This window comes from Manacus candei, unplaced genomic scaffold (genome assembly GCF_025592945.1).
Source record: "Manacus candei isolate 608988 ecotype Guabito, Panama unplaced genomic scaffold, ASM2559294v1 h1tg000034l, whole genome shotgun sequence".
Classification (NCBI taxonomy): domain Eukaryota; kingdom Metazoa; phylum Chordata; class Aves; order Passeriformes; family Pipridae; genus Manacus; species Manacus candei.
In genome coordinates, this window is record NW_026138082.1 from 3,471,543 (window position 1) to 3,493,075 (window position 21,533).

Below are 21,533 nucleotides of genomic sequence, written 5' to 3' on the forward strand. Positions count from 1 at the left end.
TGAAATTTCCAATGTCACTGGATAGAATTATCTCATTTTCCTTGCAGAACAAGATGTGATTTCTCAGTCTTGTGGAACATCAAGCTAGAAGCCTTCTTGCAAATAACACCAGTACGCATTTCACCTAACTCTTCCTAAACAATGATCTTACTTATTTCCTGGTATTTCCTGGTCATACAACAACAACAACAACAAAAGGTTCTGCATTATAAAGCTGGGAGGCCAGGCTATTTTTACCAAATTTCTTGCCCTATATCCACAGAAGTTTTGCTAACCAACCCAGAGGTTTCCAAGTGTCTCCACACATAGAAAAGAACAGGCAACCATATGCTGTTACTGAGGAGCACAAAAAGATGTCTGTGTCAAGTTTCAAGCACTTAGAGAAATTATGGAGAGATTGTCCCGGAGTCTCAGAGAGAGGACAAGCTATGGTATTTCAATACCAATTTGAAATCAAGAAAGATTCATGATAACTGAACAAAACAATTTGTTGATTCCATTGCCTTAGACAGATTTTGCACTAGTAGTTATCATGTCATCACATTAGAGTAATTTTAAACTAGTTCCAAGTAGCAGTGTGCAGCTGCTGTGACTTCTGAAAAAAGAAATGTTAGCATGCTGCAAATACGCACTAAGTATTTTCTTGATTGCAATGCAAAAGATCTCTAATCCAAGATCTCTTCAAGGAATATGTACAAAGAATATGTATTCCCACATGTGCTAAGCATTTCAGAATGTCCTGGATGTCCGTGAAGGAAGCTACCCTTAAAGCAATTGTTCTTAATATGTTTTTATGTTGTGGACACAAGCAATGGATATGACTCCATGTCTAGTATTTATAGAGAGCTAGTACTCCAAGCCTTGAAGTCTACATATGATTTGGGATCTGAAAGAAAAGATACATTTCATTAAAGTTGCTGCAGATGTGACTCAACCAGTTTCTTGTGGCAATAATGAGTAGAGCATAAGTAAACTCCATGCACACATGGCAAGTTCATAGCCCTGTTTCATTATTGGAGCCATGCTGATCACAGTACATCACAGTAGTCTTCTACTGTACACACTGACCTTGTGGAAATCTGACTCTATAGGCTTTGTTGGATTACTCATACATCATTATTAATGAGAGGACTGAGTTTTGAAAGTAGTTGGAATCTGTGGAGTGAGAGTCTAGACTGGAAAGAGCAAGTAGTTGGAGTGAAAACTATTTCACCTCCTGAACAGAACTGACTGTTGATCTCTAGCCACAAAAATTAAGGCTTTATTGCCTTGCCACGATTTTAATATCGCTCTCCAATTTTCTATTATTTGCTTTATTTGTATGCTATACTTTGCATATATCATGCTTTTGTTATTGTCCTTTTGTGAACTCGGGATGACTTGCAAGTGCTCTTCCTTTTTTTTTTTATTTTTTGAGAGAGGGGTAAGGCTGCCCAAGAGGTAATAAATATGAGAAGGATTTATGTTTATGCCTTTTTCTGGAGGTAGACAGAAAAAGATGAAGGTAGTTCTTACGGATTTTTCAACTTCACAGCCATTAATGTATGCTACACAAAATATATTGTCCAAATAGGCTTCAGCAAAGGAACATGTTGCTGTTGTTCTTTCAGGCTGCTAAATAGCTTTTAGGTTTCCTAATCTTGTGATAAGAAAGTAGTTCTGCTTTTTTCCTGTCATGTGGGGTGTGGGATTCTAAAGTTAGGTACATGGCAACATTTGGTCTGAAATGTCTTTTTTATGCATCTTAATATTATAACTGGTGACTAGATGGAGTACTGGCCTAGTTAAAATAGCGCTTTTAGGATGTAATTACTGTTTTTTCTCTTCAAGCAACAGGTGGTCTGTCTTTTACCACATTTGGAAGAGATCCTGAGCTCACACCCCATTTCTCTCCTCACTTTCCTGCCCTGTGGATAGAAACTCGGGCCAAGTGTGTTGATTATACCACCTCTCCCTCATCTCTAGCTTGAATTTACTCCTGGCCAGTTATAGCTATTAATTCTTGTGACAACTTTGTCGTTACGCTCTTGCACTTCTCTTTTATGGATCCTGTAACTTGCTAGAGGCCGTGTACGTCTCTAGATCGGCGATCTTTCTTGGTCTACCAGTCTTAAGGACGTATCGTGACTTCCCTGAGCCAGATGTGCAGCGTACCCCGCCAGCCGGCACGTTACTCTCCATGTGTCCGAAGCCCGGCGCTCTCCGGGCCCGGGCGGGCACTCCCCGCCGGGCGCGCTCTGGGCGGGCCGCTCCCGCGGGCCGGGCATGCTCAGTGCCGGCGGCCGGGCTGGCGCTGGCCCAGGTGCTCGGTCAGCCCGCGGCCGCTGTCAGGCGGGGCGGCCGGAGGTGCCGCACGGTGTGGCTGTGGCAGGCGGGCGCTCCGTCCCCATGGGCAGCCGGGCGGCGGACGGCGCGGGCAGCGAGCGGCCCCCAGGTGGGAGGCGGGGGCGCCCCGCGCTTGTCCGCCCGCACGGCCCGGCCGGGGGCAGCTGCTGCCCCGCGGGCTCCGCACGCTGCGGCCGGGACGGGAAAGGGAACGGGAGCGCAGGGGAGCGGAGCAGGTCCCTGCAGGGGCTGAGCGCCGCCGTGCCGCGCTCCGCGGCTGTCCCGGTGGGGCAGAGCGCGCACCGCCTGGGGCCGGGCGCGTCCGGGATGGGCTGCCGGGCGGGGGCCGGCCCGCACCGCACGGGATCGCACCGCACCGCAGCGGGCGGGTCTCGCCCGCACGGCGAAGTCCGCGCTCCTGCACGAGGGAATTAAGCAGCACGGCTTGATTTAATTCTCAGAGCAGGAAGGGTAGAAGTTCTTTTGTGCGGCGTTTAATTTTCCGACCCGATTTGTAATTTGTTCCCCTCTCTCAGGGAGATGATACTTTGTTGTTGTTTTATTTTATATTTCTAGATGGTGGTGTGTCAGAAGCACTTGCTGAGGAATCAAGAGGGTTTACCAGAGAACAGCTATTTACACTGGCTGCGACAGCTTCTATAAACTTCAGTTCAATGATATGCTACTCAATCCTGGGACCCTTTTTCCCTTCAGAGGTAAACAAACAACTTAGTCAGCTACTCTTTACACTACCTTTTTTCCTTGTCGACACTTTTAGAAGTATCTTGAACTCCATGGGACCTTTATGGTTGGCTGTAAGCTCTGAGTTAAGACTTTTCAATTGCGGGAACTCAGTGATAGCCTGATGCTGGCGTAGTTTGTGTGTGTATGATGGATCCTGTCCATGGACTAATCTTCCCTGTGACTACAGAGGTGACAGCAAAGTAATGATATGAGATAGAAGGTGGATTCTTGGAGAACTTGAAATAGTTCTTTGCTCAGTGTTGCGTAGAGCTGAGTTTAAATTCTGCCGATGTCCTGACTTGCATTTCAGTGCTCTAACCACTCAATGACTTTATTTATATCTGCCTCTCTGTTAACTCAGGCTGGGCCATCCTTAACTGTGTTAACTTCCTGATCTAGCAACTTCAGAGAAAAAAAAAAAAATCTCTGCTTATGTGGAGTGAATACAATGTTTAAATATAGGATGAAAAAACTGGTCATGGTGCCTTCGCAGCAGAAGTCCATTTCTCTCATGACCAAATTGTTCCCAAGTATTTACAGCAAAATGTTTTTTTGGTTTAAATATTCCTATGTACTGCTTGTGCCCAAGTAAATATACTTTGCCAACCGAAGTAAGTAAAGAAATTGGTGCTTGTTATAAGGAGGCATGTTACAGTGAAGGTAACAGATATCTCCGTTTACTGTCCTCTCACCATGCAAAGGATCAAAGTTTTGTAGCTAGCACTGTTGCACACCAGTGCACACTGTATAAAGTCTCTCCGCTTGTTCAGCAAATAACGCATTTTTCCATTCACTGAGGAATGAACATGGTTTTTCTCTTAGTTACATGTTAGAAGTGCAATATGTCTTTAAATTGCTGTGTTGTTTTACGTTATGAACCCCTGCTACCTTTGCAAAAGGAAATTGCTTTCTAACTGCATTAATAGACAATTAAAAAAAATTAAATGTACAAAGCATGAATGTTTTTCACCTCAAGAATTTGACTACATCTTTACGTGGTTGTGATCTTTTTTTCCAGGCAGAAAAAAAAGGTGCCAGTAACACCATTGTTGGCCTGATTTTTGGATGTTTTGCTTTGTTCAATTTCTTGTCTTCTTTAATCTTGGGAAATTATGTAAGTATAATTGGAGCTGTAACTTATTTCTATTCTGACACAGGTTGATACATGAAAACAGTTCTTTAAGGCTGAGGAAAAAGATGTCTCTTCAGTAGCGTTCCTGCAGACTTGTGTATGCACTAATTGGAGTCTGGCCAGTTAGTCTGAGTCTGATCTAAGTCTTGTCAGTGCTTCTTCTGTAGTTCTTGAGGTAGCGCAGGGCAATGGACATGTAGCTGTTTTGTTTCTCTGGTTAACTGTTCTGTTTGCTTTGTAATCTGAGTAATTTGATGGTCAGTTCTGCTTTCTGTTACCTCCTTTCCCCTATCCCCCATTTTATTTTTTGCACTTGTATATTCTGTTTGCCTTTGGCAACATTCTTAAGGTGTTTTGGTTTTGTTTTTTTTTTTTCTTTAGTTAACTACACCCCTTCTTCTTTTCTGGTATGTTGTCTTTTTTTTTTTCTCTGCTGCTTAACTCAGTTTCCCCTTCAACTTCATTATGTAGTAATACGAGATAAATGTCTCCAGTTCTTGCAACTTGAGTTTTCCCACAGATTCAGGATTTTTCTCATGTTGGAGAAATTACAAATAAATTACATAACTGTTTGTTTATGTGCTGGAGCACTGCTGTCTATGCATTATTGGCTAGGGCTGCTCAGGATCATACCCTAAGCTGGGGCTGCTGCAGAGTCAAAATCTTTTCTGTCTTTGGCTGGGCAGCCTCTTTGCTGACCCTATGGTGAGTGCTTTTCTCTGGTGGTGAGGTGGCTCATCAAAGTGTCACCCAAGTGCCATTTGTAAGTCCAAGTCTTGGTGCCTGTGACGGCATTCAGCTGTGGTACAACCCCTCACTAAGTACTTTACAGGGGAGAGAGTGAGCGTGCCATCCTCACTGCAGACAGCTGAAGTGAGCATCAATAGACATGGACAGTGGAGCAATCAGAGATCCTGAGGGTTATAATGAAACTCAGCAAAATATGGGCTTTAGTAATAATGGCTGAAAGGCAGGGACTTTGTCCAGGTCTGGAAAAAAAAGGAGTCTGAAGTACCTGCTGCCCTTAGGGGAAGTTGCAGCATGTAATTAGAAGTTCAAATGTACTTTGTTATGGAAGTGAGTTAGCTTTATGGCATACCTCCCATCATCCTTCACTCTACTGGATAGAGTGTGAAATGAAGGAAGGTGGGGTCCTTTCCCTGATAGTGAATGGGGAGGCCTGAAGCTACTGTGCTTCCCATGCCAAAGCTTTGTGGTATTAAAAGTAGTGATAAATTTGCTTTAAAATCAGCTTCCATTGACTCCTCAGCCGTATACGTGACAGGTATTGCTGATCTTCCCTCAGTGATGGTGCTGAAGCAGGAATGTATTACTTTGTGTTTGTTTATAGTGAGGACTGCTGCTGTAACCTGCTGCTCTGCAGAAGCTGCAGCATGCTGCTGTGACATAGTTAATTGCAGCATTGTCTTACCATTCTGAAAACTGGATTAAGTCACTTAACCGTTCAGAGTACTTTTAGGTTCAGTATTGCATAAAGGTACACCAGCAGAAGCAGTATCTTCAGATCTTTTAGTTACATGTGCTATAAAGTGCCCATAGTGTTTGATTTCTTAATAGTAACTTATGTTGGAAGATTTTTGATCTTTCCTTGAAATACTAATATGTAAAAAATGGTACTTAATTTACAGCTTACACACATTGGAGCAAAATTCATGTTTGTGGCAGGGATATTTGTTTCAGGATGTGTGACCATTCTGTTTGGGTGAGTAATTTTTGTTGCATTTGTCTTCTGATCATTTTCATCCATATGAAAAGATGAACACAAAACCAAACTAGAAAATCCTGGGCATCTTTTGTGTGTTGGTTAGGTCACCTAACTTTTTACATCTTTAGTTTTTATCTTCCCCTTGTAAAGAACTTACTTCTCCCTTTCAGTAGGTTTCAAAGTCTGTTTACTACTTTGAAAACAGAGGAGGAAGGTTCATATATTTAAATAACTACTGTAGTTTATGAATAGTGAGAAGCCTGTCAAAATGCAGCAAAAAGGGAACTATTTCTACATAACGTTTTAATTTTTTTTCCCTGGAAATATTGAGTGCAAATGGGAAGCTTTACCTGGCAGGTGAAGAGGCTAAGTCACTCATTTTAGCAAAATAAATGTTTTATTAGCAAGGTAAGAACCTTTTCTTAGGTAGCTGTAACACATTGCATCAGACTGCTTGCACAGGTGATTGGAGAAGCTGTGAAATACAACAGAAGATGGCACTGGAGTTTTTCACGAGTTAGGTTTTCCATGTTTTTCCCACTGCCAAACCAAGGGGAAAAGGAGAAAGCTGCCAGAAAGAAGTTGGTAGAGTTTCAATGACTTCAGCGATGCGATTCAAAAATATGTTGCAATAGAAAGCATTAACTGTCTTGTAGCTGTGTCCTTTAATGAGTAAGAAATGATACTCCAGGGCCCTTAGTAGATGACTCCTTCCATCCTGAGAGAGCTCCATTTACTGTTGGTAATTTTTTTTTTTTTTTCAGAATGCTGGACAAGGTGCCAAGTGGACCAATGTTCATTGGTTTTTGCTTTTTAGTAAGAGCAATTGATGCAATAAGTTTTGCAGCAGCAATGACAGCGTCGTTTTCAATCCTTGCGAAGGCGTTTCCCACTAACATAGCTACTGTCCTGGTAAGTGCAAAAAGCAGTGTTAGAGCTGAGTACCTGCAATATGATAAATTGCCAGTGGGCAGCCTAAATCCAGGAGGAGAAAATCTGTTGTCTCATGTGCAGCTTTATTTGAAGTCACCACGTACTTTGTTTGCAATCTAGAATCACAATCCTAGAACAAGTATAGACTTTAGCATAACTCCAATTAGATGTAAATTAGGCGGTATATATTAGTTGCTTGTGCTTTGAGGACAACTGACCACTGATGTCAGCATTTACCTCTTCAGTTGAAATCAGACTAATAAAATGCTAATACAGCTTTTAGTGACTACTTCTACATGGATAGTAAGGATCCCTGTGGATTGATTACAAAAATTGTTAAATTCATTCAAATAGTGTTGATTTAAATGCCTGAAAGATGCAAAACTGGAAACAATTTTGGCTTCATTTTTCTAGTCTATTGATAAAATTATGTATGAGAAGATGAGAGCTAGAACTTCTTGAAATCCAGAGGGGAGTATTTCTGCTCATCAATGATTCATTTCAACCTGAGATATTACCCTTATTTAGTTAGGTTTTTATGGTGTTAGGAAGAAAAGTTTTGTATTTAATAAAATGCTGCTTTCTCTATTTCAATAAATTCTGGTTTCAGTTCAAATATAGACTGACTGAAATAACTAGATTAAATTTTAATGAGTAAACAAATGTTGAGAACTTACTTAAGAGCATTAAATAAAATTGGAAAAGTTGATGCTTTTATTAAAACTGTTGTTAAGCTTTATAATTACTTCTATAAGTAAATATCTATAAGAATATGTCCTCCTAACTAAAAAAAACCTGCTAAATTGTATCAGCAGTAATCAACTAGCATTTTCTTTGGAAAGCAGTTTGTATATTCTAATCATGTTTTGGATTTATTCAGTCAATAAGATTAAGGTTTCCTGTTTACAAATTTTAAGACGTAATTTAAATAGGTAAGTAATGTTGACTTAAAGGGACTTAGCTATTCATCTTATAATCAGAATTAAAAAGTAATGAAATTCTGTCGTGGCAGCACAGTAACCGTGATATGTGGCCGAAAACGGTATGTGGTGATGAAGGTCATCTCAAGACCCCAATTAGAAATGCTACACAGCTCTGGCTTGGCAGCTATCTTTGTTTAAAATCTAGGAAGGGTTCTGTAAGAAGACAGATGACTTCTAAATGTTGGTCTATTAACCATATTTTGTGTCTTGTTCTGCATGAGGATGAAATATCTTCAAATTCATTTGTTTAGACGTACTGTCCTTAAATGGACATGATGGAGAGTTCTTGTAACTCTGAGCTCTGAGGCAGGAGGCAGAAAAAAGAGCTCATGGTTTGAAGCAAGACACATCTTAGAGTAAAATTGTAAGGCCTGGGGGACTGGATGAGATATTTTTAGCCTTGCTTTTCATTGCCCTTCTTGATAGTGGTAGATACTGAAAAGCACTTCCTCTCCTTACCATTTTGGTATCAGTTTTCAGCCTACCTTTACTCCTTTACCTTTTCAGCCTACCTTTACTCCCTAGAGAATGTATGGGGAAGTTACTCAATGTAGGCACATCAGCCTTGTTGAAGTGGGAAGTTGAGCATGTGTCAACATGATCCCTCTGTTGGAGGAGGTATGGACTTCAGAACATAAGCAGTCTCACTTTTCTTATGGAATCAGGTTTATCTTGTCCTCTAATCTGTACTAATGCAATGTCTCAGCTTCCCCTCCATCCCCACCTCATTAATTTAGAATGTCTAAATGATGTACATCCTGATAAGAACTAAAATCTGAAAAATCAAATCAACCATTTTTTATGGTTGATGAGCAACACAAGTGAAAGAATTATTTGGTTACAGTTGTGTTAACAGCTATTCCACATGTCAGAATTTACCAAAATGTCTCAAATCTATCTGGAAATTTTGAAACTTACTAGTTGTAGGTTGTTACTAGTTATTTCCTTTGCTGGGAAAACAAAAGGCTGCAACCCTAGGCTGACCTAGGGTAAAGAACTTGGCTGTTGCTGACTGTGCCTGATTTTGGGCCATTTGACCACTCTGACTTGTATCAGTAAAATTAAAGATGAGGATGAGTGCCTCTACTATCTTTCTGGGTTCTAGAGGTTATCAAAACTTTAGCTGTAAGCAGTTATTACCACCAGCTGTTAGTGGTGGTCTAAGTGTTGATTAATCAAGTGTTGAGGCAGATGTTAACAGTGCTGACTTGAAACACGAGGTAAGTATAATTGTATTATTGTCCATTTACAAATTAGTATCTTAATAAAAAGGTACCAGATTATTAAATTATAGCCAAAACAAATCTGAAATTCCCCATTGCAATTTCATTATTATTTCCTACCCCTAAGGAGTGAATCAAAACAGTTATGAAGAGAAAGCTTTAACTTGGCACATGCACTTCATCCCATGAGATAATGACCCATCTGAATAGGTTTGTTTAGATCCTTCCCTTCACGCTGGAATGTAATGGCAGGTGGGAGAGATATTTCATTTAGCTTAAGTTTTCCTGCAGATACTCTCTGCCACTAGAGCATTCGCCTTGTCTTAGGACTGGGATCTGTTAGGTAACAGCAGGGCAGTGAATGCTGCAGTTCAGGTGGTTCTCTGTAGTGAACCAAAAGAGGTCATGGCTGTCACACAGATAACTGTGAAATCCCTTTCACTGTTCCACCTTGTGAAGGTCACTACTAGCTGTTGTCCTTAGTGATGTAGTGTCTTTTTACTTTTCACTAGCCTGCCTAGGTTGTGCTGCCCCTCAGACAGATGGCTTGCTTTTTATCATTGCATCATATTTGCTCCACATACTGACTTCCTTTTTGCTTGCCTTTTCATCCTTTAGGGCAGCCTTGAAATTTTTTCAGGACTCGGAATGGTGCTGGGCCCACCTTTAGGTGGTTTTTTGTATCAATCATTTGGTTATGAGGTCCCTTTCATTACTCTGGGATGTATAGTGTTGGTTTTCGTGCCTATGAATATGTGCATATTGCCAAAATACGGTAAGCATCCTTCTACCTGCCTCCTTCACTCACCTTTATTTTTCACGTATTTAAGTATCTTTAAAGCGTATCAGCTTCTGGAGTCTGATCCAAGTCAGAGGGCGAAGCTCCAGTTGAATTAGCTGATCATCTTCATCAGGCCCATGTTTTAATGCTAACCTAAATGCATGTGTACAGATGGCCTGGAATGAATGCAACTCCTCATCCCTATTTCTGCAAACACTAAGAACTCTATGGAAGTGAACTGAGATGTACTTTTCTTTTGACTTCTTGGCTTCAGGGCTCATAAAGGACCAATTGCATCTGCTTCATATAGGTTTGTCGTTGCAGCTAGTTGAAGAAAACCTGGAGATAGATTTTGCCTAAAACAAGAGAATTTGACAGTGTGTGTGGGGAAGCTAATTACAGGGAGAAAAAAAGATGTTATTTGTACCGAATTACACAAGATCTGATTAACATGAAAGACTATTAAAGTTAATAAATGAGGTGTTTAATGAAGTGCTGGAGGTCATATAAATTTGACTAAATTTTATATGGTCCTGCTTGGACAGAAAACTAACTTAAAGATGTCTTCATACAAGATTGTAATTGCAAGGTTACAGTTCCATTATTCTTTTCTAGAGAAAAGAAAATGTAACTTTAAAATGCTTCTTTAAAAAATTGCGTATATTGGCTTTTAGAAGAAACTTGCAGTGATAAACCATATGCTGCTACTGCTGGCTTTCCCCCTGACCTCCCCAAGCTCTGAAGTTGTCTGGAGTCATGATATTACTGGCCAATTTGAAACGATGTTAAATAAATGTTAGCTCTGAGGTGGTGGATGCCAGTATTTGAACTTTTAGTTCTAATGTTTATTTTGAGACCCCATTCAACTATTAAAGGAGAAACAGCATCAGGAAAGAAGCCTGACGTAGAAGTACCATGTAACGATGACATGTGAAAGAAGTTTCCTGGAGTACAAACTGAACATATAGGAGACCCAAACACCTAGTTGCTTAAAAAGTCTGGCAGATCTCAACTGATAAATAACAATCTTTTTATCTTACTTTTAAACCATGTTTCTTTGTTTGGATATGAATTGTTCATGTATGTGTGCATGTTGAGACATACCCGTAAGAATTTCATTGTGTAAGTACTAGCAGAGAAGTAACTGTTTTTACACATAATTGGCGTAGTACATGCTTTTGTTCTTTTCAAGTTGGGGATTTGCGGTGTTGGAATCTAAATTGTGCACTTTTCTTCTTCATCTACGAAATTAGGTTTTTTACTATAAAAATAGTATAGTGCATAGTAATCTACTATTGACTTTCATTTGGTATGTAAACAGGAGTAATAGGACTAGAAAAAGAGAAATACTGATTTCTTTTCTATAGCAAGAAGATCAGTCATGAGCTTATGATAATGCAATTTTCCCCCCTTTTCTATTGAAACAGATTCAATCCCTAGCAAGGAATCCTTTTGGAAGCTTATACATCTACCAAAAGTCTTAGTACTCTGTCTCACTATATTTTCTCTAAGTGCATGTTTGAGCTTTTTGGATCCCACAATGTCTCTATTTATTCTAAAGAAGGTAAGTCCTGTTAACATGCAGTGAACTCTTGAGTTGCTAAACAGTAAGTAATTGTTATAAATGTGGCTTAAATATCCAAAACAAAATTGAGCTTTATCCAATTACACTGCTTTGATTAACTGTTAATAGTATGATTTCCAAATAACTTGATTTCCATGGTACTGACAAGTCAATTTCCATTGACAGTATCTCATCCTGCTGGATCTTGGTAACTTTGAGAACAAGGAAATGTAAGGCCTTTAAAAATGTGCTTTTTTCACGTAATTGGCTTTCAACAGCAAAGTACCTTCTCTGAATAGGGCACAGCAGCTGGTTTTGTAAGCAAGGGACTTTTTCTTCCTTTCTGAAATAAAATTCTTGAAAATTGCCACAGTCACTGACAGTGTTACATCTCTTGATGTGAACACTTATTTTCCACAAAGTGGTGTCGTAGCTCTGCATTCTCTTACAGCAATCCTAAAATTAAACTGTTTACAACTATGTAGTTGCCAGTTGACTTAAATCATTCATTAAAAAGGCAAATGACATTTTATTTATTTATTTATTATTTATTTTAGTACTTATTTGTTTCCTACTTGATTTATTTATTTTTCCCTGTGGTGTTTAAGGTAATGGATTTGAAGTAAGTAGTTTCTCTGTGAAATTAAGCAATGCTCTTTGAGTGCTTTATTTATTGTTTTTCTAAGGGATAGTGTTTCTCAGGTGGTTGTGTTCCTACTTTTTTTCTGTCTAGTACTGTACTTAGAGCACTCATCTGGGGTGAAGGGGACTTGGTGCTAACTGCTTTCATCAGTGGAGATGTGAATGTACATCTTCCTTTACCCAGGAGGGGTCTGTAATTATCCCACTGTAGAATACTGTGTGCTTCTGTGGCTCTTCTGCTTTCCTTCTCTACTGTGCTACAGATACTTGCTGTGAAAGGGCTATAGCCTTCTTGGCAGATGTTCTAACCACTAAATTAGAGTTATTATCATGTAGTTGCATATGGCAAGGAAATAATGAATATTTATTTAGTCAATGCCACATGAAACATCTTGGAATACCTTCTAACTGTTAGTCAAGGCACTCATTTGAGAGACTGGCATGCTTTTGGTTCATTACGCATTTTGTTTCGGTACAGAAATGTGTCTCTGCATTAGGAAAATGTAAACCTCGGGGTGTTTGCAAAAGAACTCTTATTCATTCTCACAAAAATCATCCTCTGGTGGAAAAGTTGGAGTTGAGTTTTATAGCACTATTTACTTTTAAGATGCGCTGATTAACAGTGGATGGCTACAGTATTATGCTTTTCTAAATGCAAATCAAACTGAAGATTGGAGAAGTAAAGACTAAATCCATCTAAATTTCAGTGTCTGAAGTGTCTGTTTCAAATGTGTCAGATAGTAACATTAGAAACCAGCGTGCTGTTGTAGGGGGCATAGCACAGTGTTTCCTCCTGACATTATTTAGGCTTTTTATGAGTACAGTTGTGTCAGGTGTTTCTACCACTCCATGCTTAAAAGTGTTGCCGAAAGCAATGAAACTGAAGCTCTGTGATGACTTCAAATATTTGAAAAACCTCTGTATGATGTCAGTAAAATGCTTAAAATCATGCATTTCAGTATTTTGAACTAAAATATAATTCTTGAATTGTCCTCTAATAAATGTAGCATATATGGTTTGTTTTGGTTTTTTGTTTTGTTTATTCCTTTCCATAGTTCAAGCTCCCAGCTGGTTATGTGGGCTTGGTGTTCCTTGGTTTGGCACTCTCATACTCCTTGTCTTCTCCTCTCCTTGGACTTGTAAGCGACAAACTGCCAGTGAGTACTGTTAGGTAAAGATGGAGGACTTCCCATATTGAAGCAATGGATGTAGGTCTGGTCCTGTGAAGGGATCTGCCTTTCAAGATCTTGTACATGGACCCATTACTGCCAAGTGGAAGGTCTCTTTTGCAAGGCCTAGGTAATTTAGGAATGTCCAATGCAGTAAAGGATATTGGACGAGCGGTTGAAGTGTGCTGAGCTTTTCTGGTAGACTGAGCACAAACTGTTTCCAGACAATATGGAATAGAGAGTGGGAAAATATGTCACAGTTACCCCTGCTTTTGACCACATCTAATTGTATTAGCTTTTGAGAAGAGGATTAAAGGTGTTCTGGTTATCTGTATTGATTTTATCTCTTAAAAAGTTTAATATCCAAATTAGATCAGCACACTGGCTGGCTATAGTCCTTTAGCTCTTGACAGCACCATAGAAAGAGACTTTGACAGTGATACACCTAAAACTGCCTAGTTGAGAGGCACCACAAATGGATCAAGAAAACCTACACTTTGAATGCCGTGAGTGAAGCACAGTGACAGTTTTCTGACACTGTGTTTTCCGACACTTAGTTTTCCTGACACAAAGTAATAATGGCCTTTCTACATGAGAATTACACGGAATCATAGAGTGGCCTGGGTTGGAAGGAACCTTTAGGAGCAATGCTACATGATATTTCTTGTATTGAAGAAGAGTGAGACCTAAAATACTTTGCTAACAGAGAAGCACTATTGGTCAGTATCATAAAGAAATCTCTGTATTAAGCAGCTGCTGCCAGTGATTGCATTGGCGGTGAGGAAACATGGATTCACTATTTCTTGATGGTGTTCGGAATTGGCAGAGAAACTTGAATTCCCATTTTGTCTGTAGTGATGGTCTCTACAGGAGTTGTATTTTCAGATGAAGATTTAGAACAGGAATATTAGGAAAGACAAAATAGCTACATTAGGAATTCACAAATTTTAAATTGCATACCTTGTCTTTCACAGTACATCAGGAAGTGGCTGCTGATAGCTGGAGGCTTACTGACAGCACTGTCCTTTTTCATGTTAGGACCTGCTCCAGTGTTGCACATTGAAAGGTAATAACTGCCTCTTCTTGAACCTACCCCCTTATGTGATGTTTTCAGCCATGTCATGTATGTCCTCAAGTTTATAATTAGCACCTCTGACCATGAAACAGTTTTATTTTAATGTCTAACATAAGACTGAGTGTAAAGCAGTGAAAGCATCTGAAAATGGAGATTTTACAGCTTCATAAATAGATCCTTTTCCTTTGTTTTTTACTGTTACTGTGCTCATAATGATTTTTTCTCTGTATGTATAGCTTACTGAGGAAAGTGCCAGATTATAGTTTTGTCTTCAGCTAGCTAAGTAAAGATAATGTCCATTGCACCTGAATGCTGTATTGCCATATCTCTCTGAGTTAATTCACAACAAAACATGCTGCTACATTTACAAAACAACTGTACAGTCTTTTTGTCCTAGGTCAGATACTGTGTTAAAGATGATAGGCTTGTTAATGTGTAGAATTCCTCCTAGGTTTCTAATTTTTAAAGAAGATTATATATTGAAACTGGTGAGGTGACATGTTTGAGCTGGTGAGAAAAAGAAATCAGTGATGTCTTCAATATTCTTTAGCTAAGTATATTTGCTTATAATATACTAGGCTACAAAATTTTAGCTTCAAAATCCTTCACTTCTGCAACAAACCAAGTCTGGAGCTTGGACAGATGCATTATTGAGTTAAGCTCGTCTGTCGACCTCTTCTCTATGTGCTCCTCGTTAAATCAACTTAAGATTTGTAACTTATCAACAAAACTCCATTTGATAAGAAAATATGTAATTTGAGCACAGGTTCTTCACGTTCTTTTAAAAAGTCCTTTTTTAAAGCAAAGAACTGTATTTTTCAAGTCTTAGTATTGGCTTCAAGAAACATAGTTTGCTGATCAATCGTGGAGTGCTGACATAACAGCCTTCAGTCAAATGGAGTCCTTTGAAAAGAGTTTTAAGCAGCTAACTTCTTTTAAATACCTCTTTTTCAGTCAGCTGTGGATGTTTGTGCTAGTGCTGGTTTTGATTGGCTTTTCCATTGGCATGAGTGCTATTCCGGTGTTTCCAGAGATACTGCAATGTGCATAGTAAGTAACTTGGTCCAACCCATCTTTCATGCTACTGGCAGTAGGAAACTGCAACTATTTTTCAGGGGTGTTACACTCTGGATTTTAAGCCATAAGATACCCAGAGCAGTTACATATTATTTAAGACTTTTTAAACCTTCTGGTTCGTTATAACCTCGAATTTGTGTCTGGAGAAAGAGCCGCGCACACTTGTCTAAGAGAAATTTTTTTTAATTTGGCGAGAAAAATAAGACATTTTGACAAAGGGTTTTACATATAACGGGTAACATATAACTGAAGAAAAGCATTTTACTAAAACACCCAGCACAAAGACCCATTCAACAGAAAACACCCCCTATAAATAAGCAATATACCAGCTTTAGTAAACCGCAATTCATTTGTTTTAAGTTACCCACAAGAGAAGAAAAAGAGTAAAAGAAGAAGACCGATGAAAAGCATAAAGAAAGAGAGAAGAAAGAAAGAAGGAGAGAGAGGAAAGGAAAAATGGTTACCAACAAGATTCGATGATTCACATGGTGCAGGCAGCAGGAGAGAAGAGAGAGAGAGAGAGCTCACAAGGAGTCTCATGTATTTATAGAGTTCAGTTTTCTCCCCCAGGTGGGATATCCAGTCAGTGCCTTCCAGGCCAGAGTGAGGTGTGCTATAGCCAGTCACAGGCTCCAGGGGCGTGGTGTCAATGGGCTACTGGGCAGGTCTGCCTTGACTAACAGCCCAGCTACAGGGCCTTCAGTGATGCCGTGTGCTCTGCATAGGCTCAGCCATGTTGGCTGCAGCCTTCTGGCTCTGCCATGTGCTCTCAGGGACCTGGCCCTCTTAACTGCAGGCCGTGTGCTCTCAGCAGGCTTTATGTGATAAGACAGGCCTTACCTTGTACCTGCAGGTCTAGGCCCAGCCCTTCCCACAGACACGCACACACACACAGTGAGATGGTTCTGACCCATATCAATAATTCAGTGAGATTTGGATCCCATATCTCACAAGGGGTGAATATGAAGTGTGGCTTTTTTACCCCTCTTTGAGACAAAGGCAGCTAGTAACACTTAAATGCTTCCACTACTCCCTTGTCTTAGTTTTTTCTGAATATCCTAGTCGTTATACTCCCAATATAGCTTTGTAAATGTGTACCTCAGTACTAGGAACACACTGAAGTCCATCAGACTTTGGGTCTTATAGCATCTGGTGAACCTGTGTGTGATTTCATATACATTAGATTATTTCATCTTCTGAGGACTACTAATAGCAAGCAGCTTTCACTGGATTTTCAAACTGTATTGGCTCTTACAGCTGCACCTGCAAGAGTCATATGTGCTCAAAGTACAAGGTCTGTGTTGTGGCTTGGCAGTAATGACCTAGAAGGGTCTTGATTTACTCTTATTACTGTGTTCCTTTTGGAACAAGGTATTTTCTTCTTAAAAGCCAGCTGTCACTGTTTTACACTTGCCATATGAAACATGGGGAATGAGTGTGATGTTGTGATGTTAGTGATCTTACTTGGAAGAAATTAGAGAGGAGGAGTAGCACTGCAATCCTCCAGAGAGGCAGCAAGGAAGAAAGTACTGGGTAAACAGACATTCTACTATGCACTTTGGATTGTTAACTAATTATGTAGTGCGCAAATTAAAAGGAGGGGAAAAACTCCATAAGGAAAGGCTATAGACTGAGACACAATAATGTGTTGTACTACTCTTAACTGGTCTGTCTTTCTGCAGTGAGAATGGATTTGAAGAAGGTCTTAGTCTGCTGGGAGTGGTGTCTGGACTCTTCAATGCCATGTGGTCCCTTGGGTATGTATACACCGTTTTGTAACCTAGGAGAGTTTGGTTGTTCTACACTATTGCCACGCAAAACCTGGCTACATTATAACCAGAAGTCTTGCCTTGTAGCCATTATGTTGACCTTGATTCAAAAGTTTCTTGCTAGACAGGTGCCTAGTGGGCATGTTAGAACAAAGCTTTTTACCCAACAAAGGGTAAAACTGGTTTTGACAAGATCCTGAACTTGTCTTCCTTGAAATGTATTGTCCTGCATATCAAAAAACTACGGTGATTAAGTGGATGTTTGATTGCACTTCTGTGTGATCATTTTTCTTGTAATTTAATGCTCAGTACAGAGAGATCTGGACCCTAATTTTTCACAAAGCTATGTCCACCCACATGAGGTGAGCTAGAAGGTCCCTGCTCCTGACTAATTCTGCTTTCCATTTTCCACATTTCCTCCTTTTGTATATGATAGGGTAGAATCTTCTCTTTTTTTTCAGCCTCAGCAATTATTTAAGGTCTGTGTTTTTGTAACTTAGCAGAATGTGTCTGTATTTATTAGTCAGTGGTCATCAACACAGAAATGCATGAAAGGTGCTACTGGCTGAGTGACCCTTCAGAGTTGTCATTCAGTGGGAAGTGATAGAGTGCCCCTATTGACAGCCACTTCCAGGATATTTTCATCTGTCCTGGTAGTCCTCAGTGGCTGCGGGTTTGTTTCAGTGGCACAAATTCACACCATTTTTTACAAACTCTAGCTGTCCAGATGTCATGTTTATTTGGCATAGGATTCAGTATAGACATTGGTACTATAAAGTTACAAAACCTCAGTTTTATGCTGTTATCAAGCCCAGTTTTATAATGTAACTTTCTTCCAGGAAATCTCTCCAGTTTTACACAGTTTTGTCCCTTTTGTAGTGAGAGACTGTATCACTTACCTTTCATAAAGGGACAGCAGCTGCATAACCTTTCATGGCATTTTTAGACAGACATTAAAGGTGCAGGGCAGTTAAGATACCGCTCAAGCTTGCAGTGACCATGTCTGTCACAATGTGTCTCCCCACCTGCCTATATTCACTAGTCCTTTGTCTTGAAGTTTGGAAGCTTTGTGTTTTGAGGGATCAGACTTTTAATTTCTCTTATGATAGAATTGATCAGTGTAGATGTTCTGTTAGAACATGGTCTTCAATGGATTCTCTCTGCTGAAGAAGACTGCATTCAGCTTTCTGATGTGGATCCCGTTTCCAGCTGAGGAGGTGACTAGACAGATTTACTGGGGCCTTGGAAAACAAAGAATTAATACTTACTGTGGGTAATAGGGAAGTTAGACCTGTGGAAGGCAATTTCTTTGTTGACAAAAGTGAGAGAGTCTATAAAGACCACAAAACACAATAAAACAGTTCTCTGAGAATATGAGATGTTATCTTTTTTGTTTGGGATGCAAATACCTGATTTTTGTTTGTTACAGAGCATTTGCAGGTCCCATTCTGGGAGGATTTCTAAATGAAAAGCTGGGTTTTGAATGGGCCGCAGCCATCCAAGGAGGATGGGCACTGTTAAGTGTAAGTAGGAACACATTTTTTGTTTTATATCTATTGCAGTTGCAAGCTATTGGATAAGGTTGTTATTATTATTACAATTATAACTGACTGTTTCCTCAAAGGGCCTTGCTACTGGAATATTCTATATCATTGAGGCAACAAGGAAAAGGTATGCTGAGATATTTATTCTTTATTTTACTTGCAGTCATATAAAGCAAACCTTTGAAAGCTGTGCTTCCATTTTTTCCTCACTACCAACCTGATAATGAATGATAAGTAGTAAAAATACTGCTTAAATTATTTGTCTGTATGGTTTCCTAAATCCCACTGACCTAAACAGACACATAAACAGGACAATGCCTATTCTATACAAGCAGCAGGACCATGACATTAATGAGCAAACCCTACTGATGTTTCTTCCATAAGGGTGTCTGTGAGCTGGAATTGGTTGGATGGTCACATGCAGAGAATAGTGGTCAGTGGCTCAGTGTCCTGGTGGAGATCAGTGAAGAGTGGTGTCCCTCAGGGGTCTGCCTTGGGACCAGTGCTATTTAGTATCTTAAACAACAACGTAGATAATAGGATTGAACGCACCTTTAGCAGATTTTCAGATGACTCCAAGCTGAGTGCTGCAGCTGACATACCTGAAGGATGAGGTGCCATCCAGAGGGACCTGGACAATCACAAGGGTGATTTTTCCCCTCCACCCTGCTTTTCTGAGACCCCACTTAGAGTACTGCATCTAGCTCTGGGGCCCTCAGCATGGGAAAGACATGGACCTGTTGGAGCAGGTCCAGAGGAGAGCCAGAAAAAGGATCAAAGGGCTGGAACATCTCTTCTGTGAGGAAAGGCTGAGGGATTTGGAGTTGTTCAGCCTGCAAAAGAAGGAGCTCTGGGGAGAACATATTGCAGCCTTTCAGTACTTAAAGGGAGCTTACAAGAAAGATGGGGACAAACTTTTTAGTAGTGATAGGACAAATGGTTTTAAACTTAAAGAAAGTAGATTCAGACTAGGTATGAGGAAAAAATTTTTACAGTGAGGGTAGTAAAACTCTGAACCAGGTTGTCCGGAGAGGTAGTGGATGCCTCATCCCTGGAAACATTCAAGACCAAGTTGGACATGGCTCTGAGCAACCTGATCTAGTTGAAGATATTACTGCCCATAGCAGGGTGGTTAGACTAGCTGACCTTTAAAGGTCACTTTCAGTACAAACCATTATATGATAGTATGAATGAATGTTGGGTGCAATGAATGAATGGTTGGGTGCAATAGCAGGGAATCAAATCCAGTGATTCACATAGCTCTTTGTATGCAATATGCTTTTTTGCTTTTAATGCTGATATTGCATAGAAGTGTCTAGAGAATATGCAACCTGTGTTTTCTCTCCTGTTCTTTTCCTTATGCAAACAGTTCCAGCCTGCCAAATTCTCCTGGTAATAATGAAGAAAGAACTCATCTCATGGGCAGTGAAACATAGCCAGACATACTACTTTTAATTCTCTGTTTACTATTGTGGTTTAACCTAGTATTGAGGTGACTGGACTTAAGAGTGCTTCATTATTCTGGAGCTGTGACATGATCCCTTATTGAACAACCAGTTGTGGTTTAGTTGTAGCTGCATTACTGTTTTTAAACACTAAACACTGACTGCCTTTCTTTTGGAAGTTCTCATAAGTGATGACTAACCCTCAGCTGTCAGCCTGTTTAATTGTGTTCCATGTACAGTGCACCGCTGTATGTGAAGAGACACGTTTTCAAATGTCTAGTTTCTATACTTGTGTGTGCTGTGCATTATTCTTGGATAAAGGTCCTATTTTGCTACCATGATTTTCTGTACCTTTTTAAGGGAAGTTCATTATCTTGTAATACTGTAACTGATAACATAAAACGTTGAGACAGAATTTGAAATTACAAAGCATTACAAAGCACAATATTATTTTCAATAAAGCAACTTTTTTCCTAAGTTTTGTAAATTTTCTTAGAAAACTTAAGTCCAAAAGACTTTTTGTCTACCAGTATGTGTATTATCTTGAGAGTGCGTGAAGATAGGAGGCAAAAGTAACGAAGAGAAGAGTTGCCATGTCTACACAGAACCAACTGATCTTCAATCCGGAGGAGATTTGGCATCTTCTGTATATGTGTGTATACACACATGGACAGATATATGTATGTTTGTATTATATATGAAGACTCAGCTTGGTGTGTGTGAGATTTATATTGCTAATAAATCCTGCCTGGAATGTTTGTACTAATTGCTTCTGCAACAGCAAATCTATCAAGAGTCTAGGGCTACTAAGGGAAAAAAAACATCTTCACCTCCTCCAGATGCTTGGCAAAAGAAACTCAAGGGGAACTGAGACAAGGACGTGCCTGGTAAACTCTCACTAGACTTCTTGACTTTGATTGTGGCAAAAGTCTTTTAATTTGTCCTTGAGCTCATAACTCACTGGAAAGGGTACTGGAAGGGATTCTCTGTGGTACCCGTTTTCCATGAATAAGAAAAGTGGTCTGTCTCGCAATTTCCAATCAGTTTCCTCTTATAAGTAGTTACTGGATTTTACATGAGAAATGATTCTTTCTCTGCCAGCGCTCTTTGGGACTAGCAAGACCAACTGCTCTGGTAGCCAGCTGTGAAACATCAGGGTATGAAAGGGCAGGCTTCCCCTAGAAACATCCTGTCAATATCTTTCTTTCCTTTTTGTATCAGGTGTTAGACTTTACTGAAATGAGGAGTGTACACCTCAAGTTTTTATGAAATGCTGATCATGCCAGTGCTGATGATAAGCCAGGTGAGAAGGAGCTGAGAGAACTAGAGTTAGGCACAAGGGGCACAAGATACAGATCTATAGACATGAGACTTAATTAGCTTGTTTTGTGCAATGACTTG

At 39.9% G+C, this 21,533-nt stretch overlaps 1 protein-coding gene across 1 annotated transcript; it reads left to right on the forward strand.

Annotated features, from left to right (window-relative positions):
• Positions 1-2,287: 2,287 nt before the first annotated feature.
• On the forward strand, positions 2,288-20,898 carry SLC18B1 (solute carrier family 18 member B1). Its single transcript, XM_051792604.1, has 14 exons — positions 2,288-2,434; positions 2,902-3,041; positions 4,088-4,183; positions 5,851-5,924; positions 6,692-6,839; positions 9,685-9,841; positions 11,275-11,411; positions 13,109-13,210; positions 14,197-14,288; positions 15,252-15,347; positions 17,057-17,131; positions 18,573-18,666; positions 18,768-18,814; positions 20,057-20,898. The coding sequence occupies exons 1-14, from the start codon at positions 2,389-2,391 to the stop codon at positions 20,121-20,123; spliced, it is 1,371 nt and encodes a 456-aa protein (XP_051648564.1). The 5' UTR covers positions 2,288-2,388; the 3' UTR covers positions 20,124-20,898.
• The last annotated feature ends 635 nt before the right edge of the window (positions 20,899-21,533 follow it).

Bases quoted from the DNA above. Each gene is read 5' to 3' on its own strand.
- SLC18B1 (XM_051792604.1), top strand. From the start codon at position 2,389: ATGGGCAGCCGGGCGGCGGACGGCGCGGGCAGCGAGCGGCCCCCAG. The intron at 4,184-5,850 runs GTAAGTATAATT...CTTAATTTACAG, and splicing joins CTTTAATCTTGGGAAATTAT to CTTACACACATTGGAGCAAA. The intron at 18,815-20,056 runs GTATGCTGAGAT...TTATGCAAACAG, and splicing joins ATTGAGGCAACAAGGAAAAG to TTCCAGCCTGCCAAATTCTC.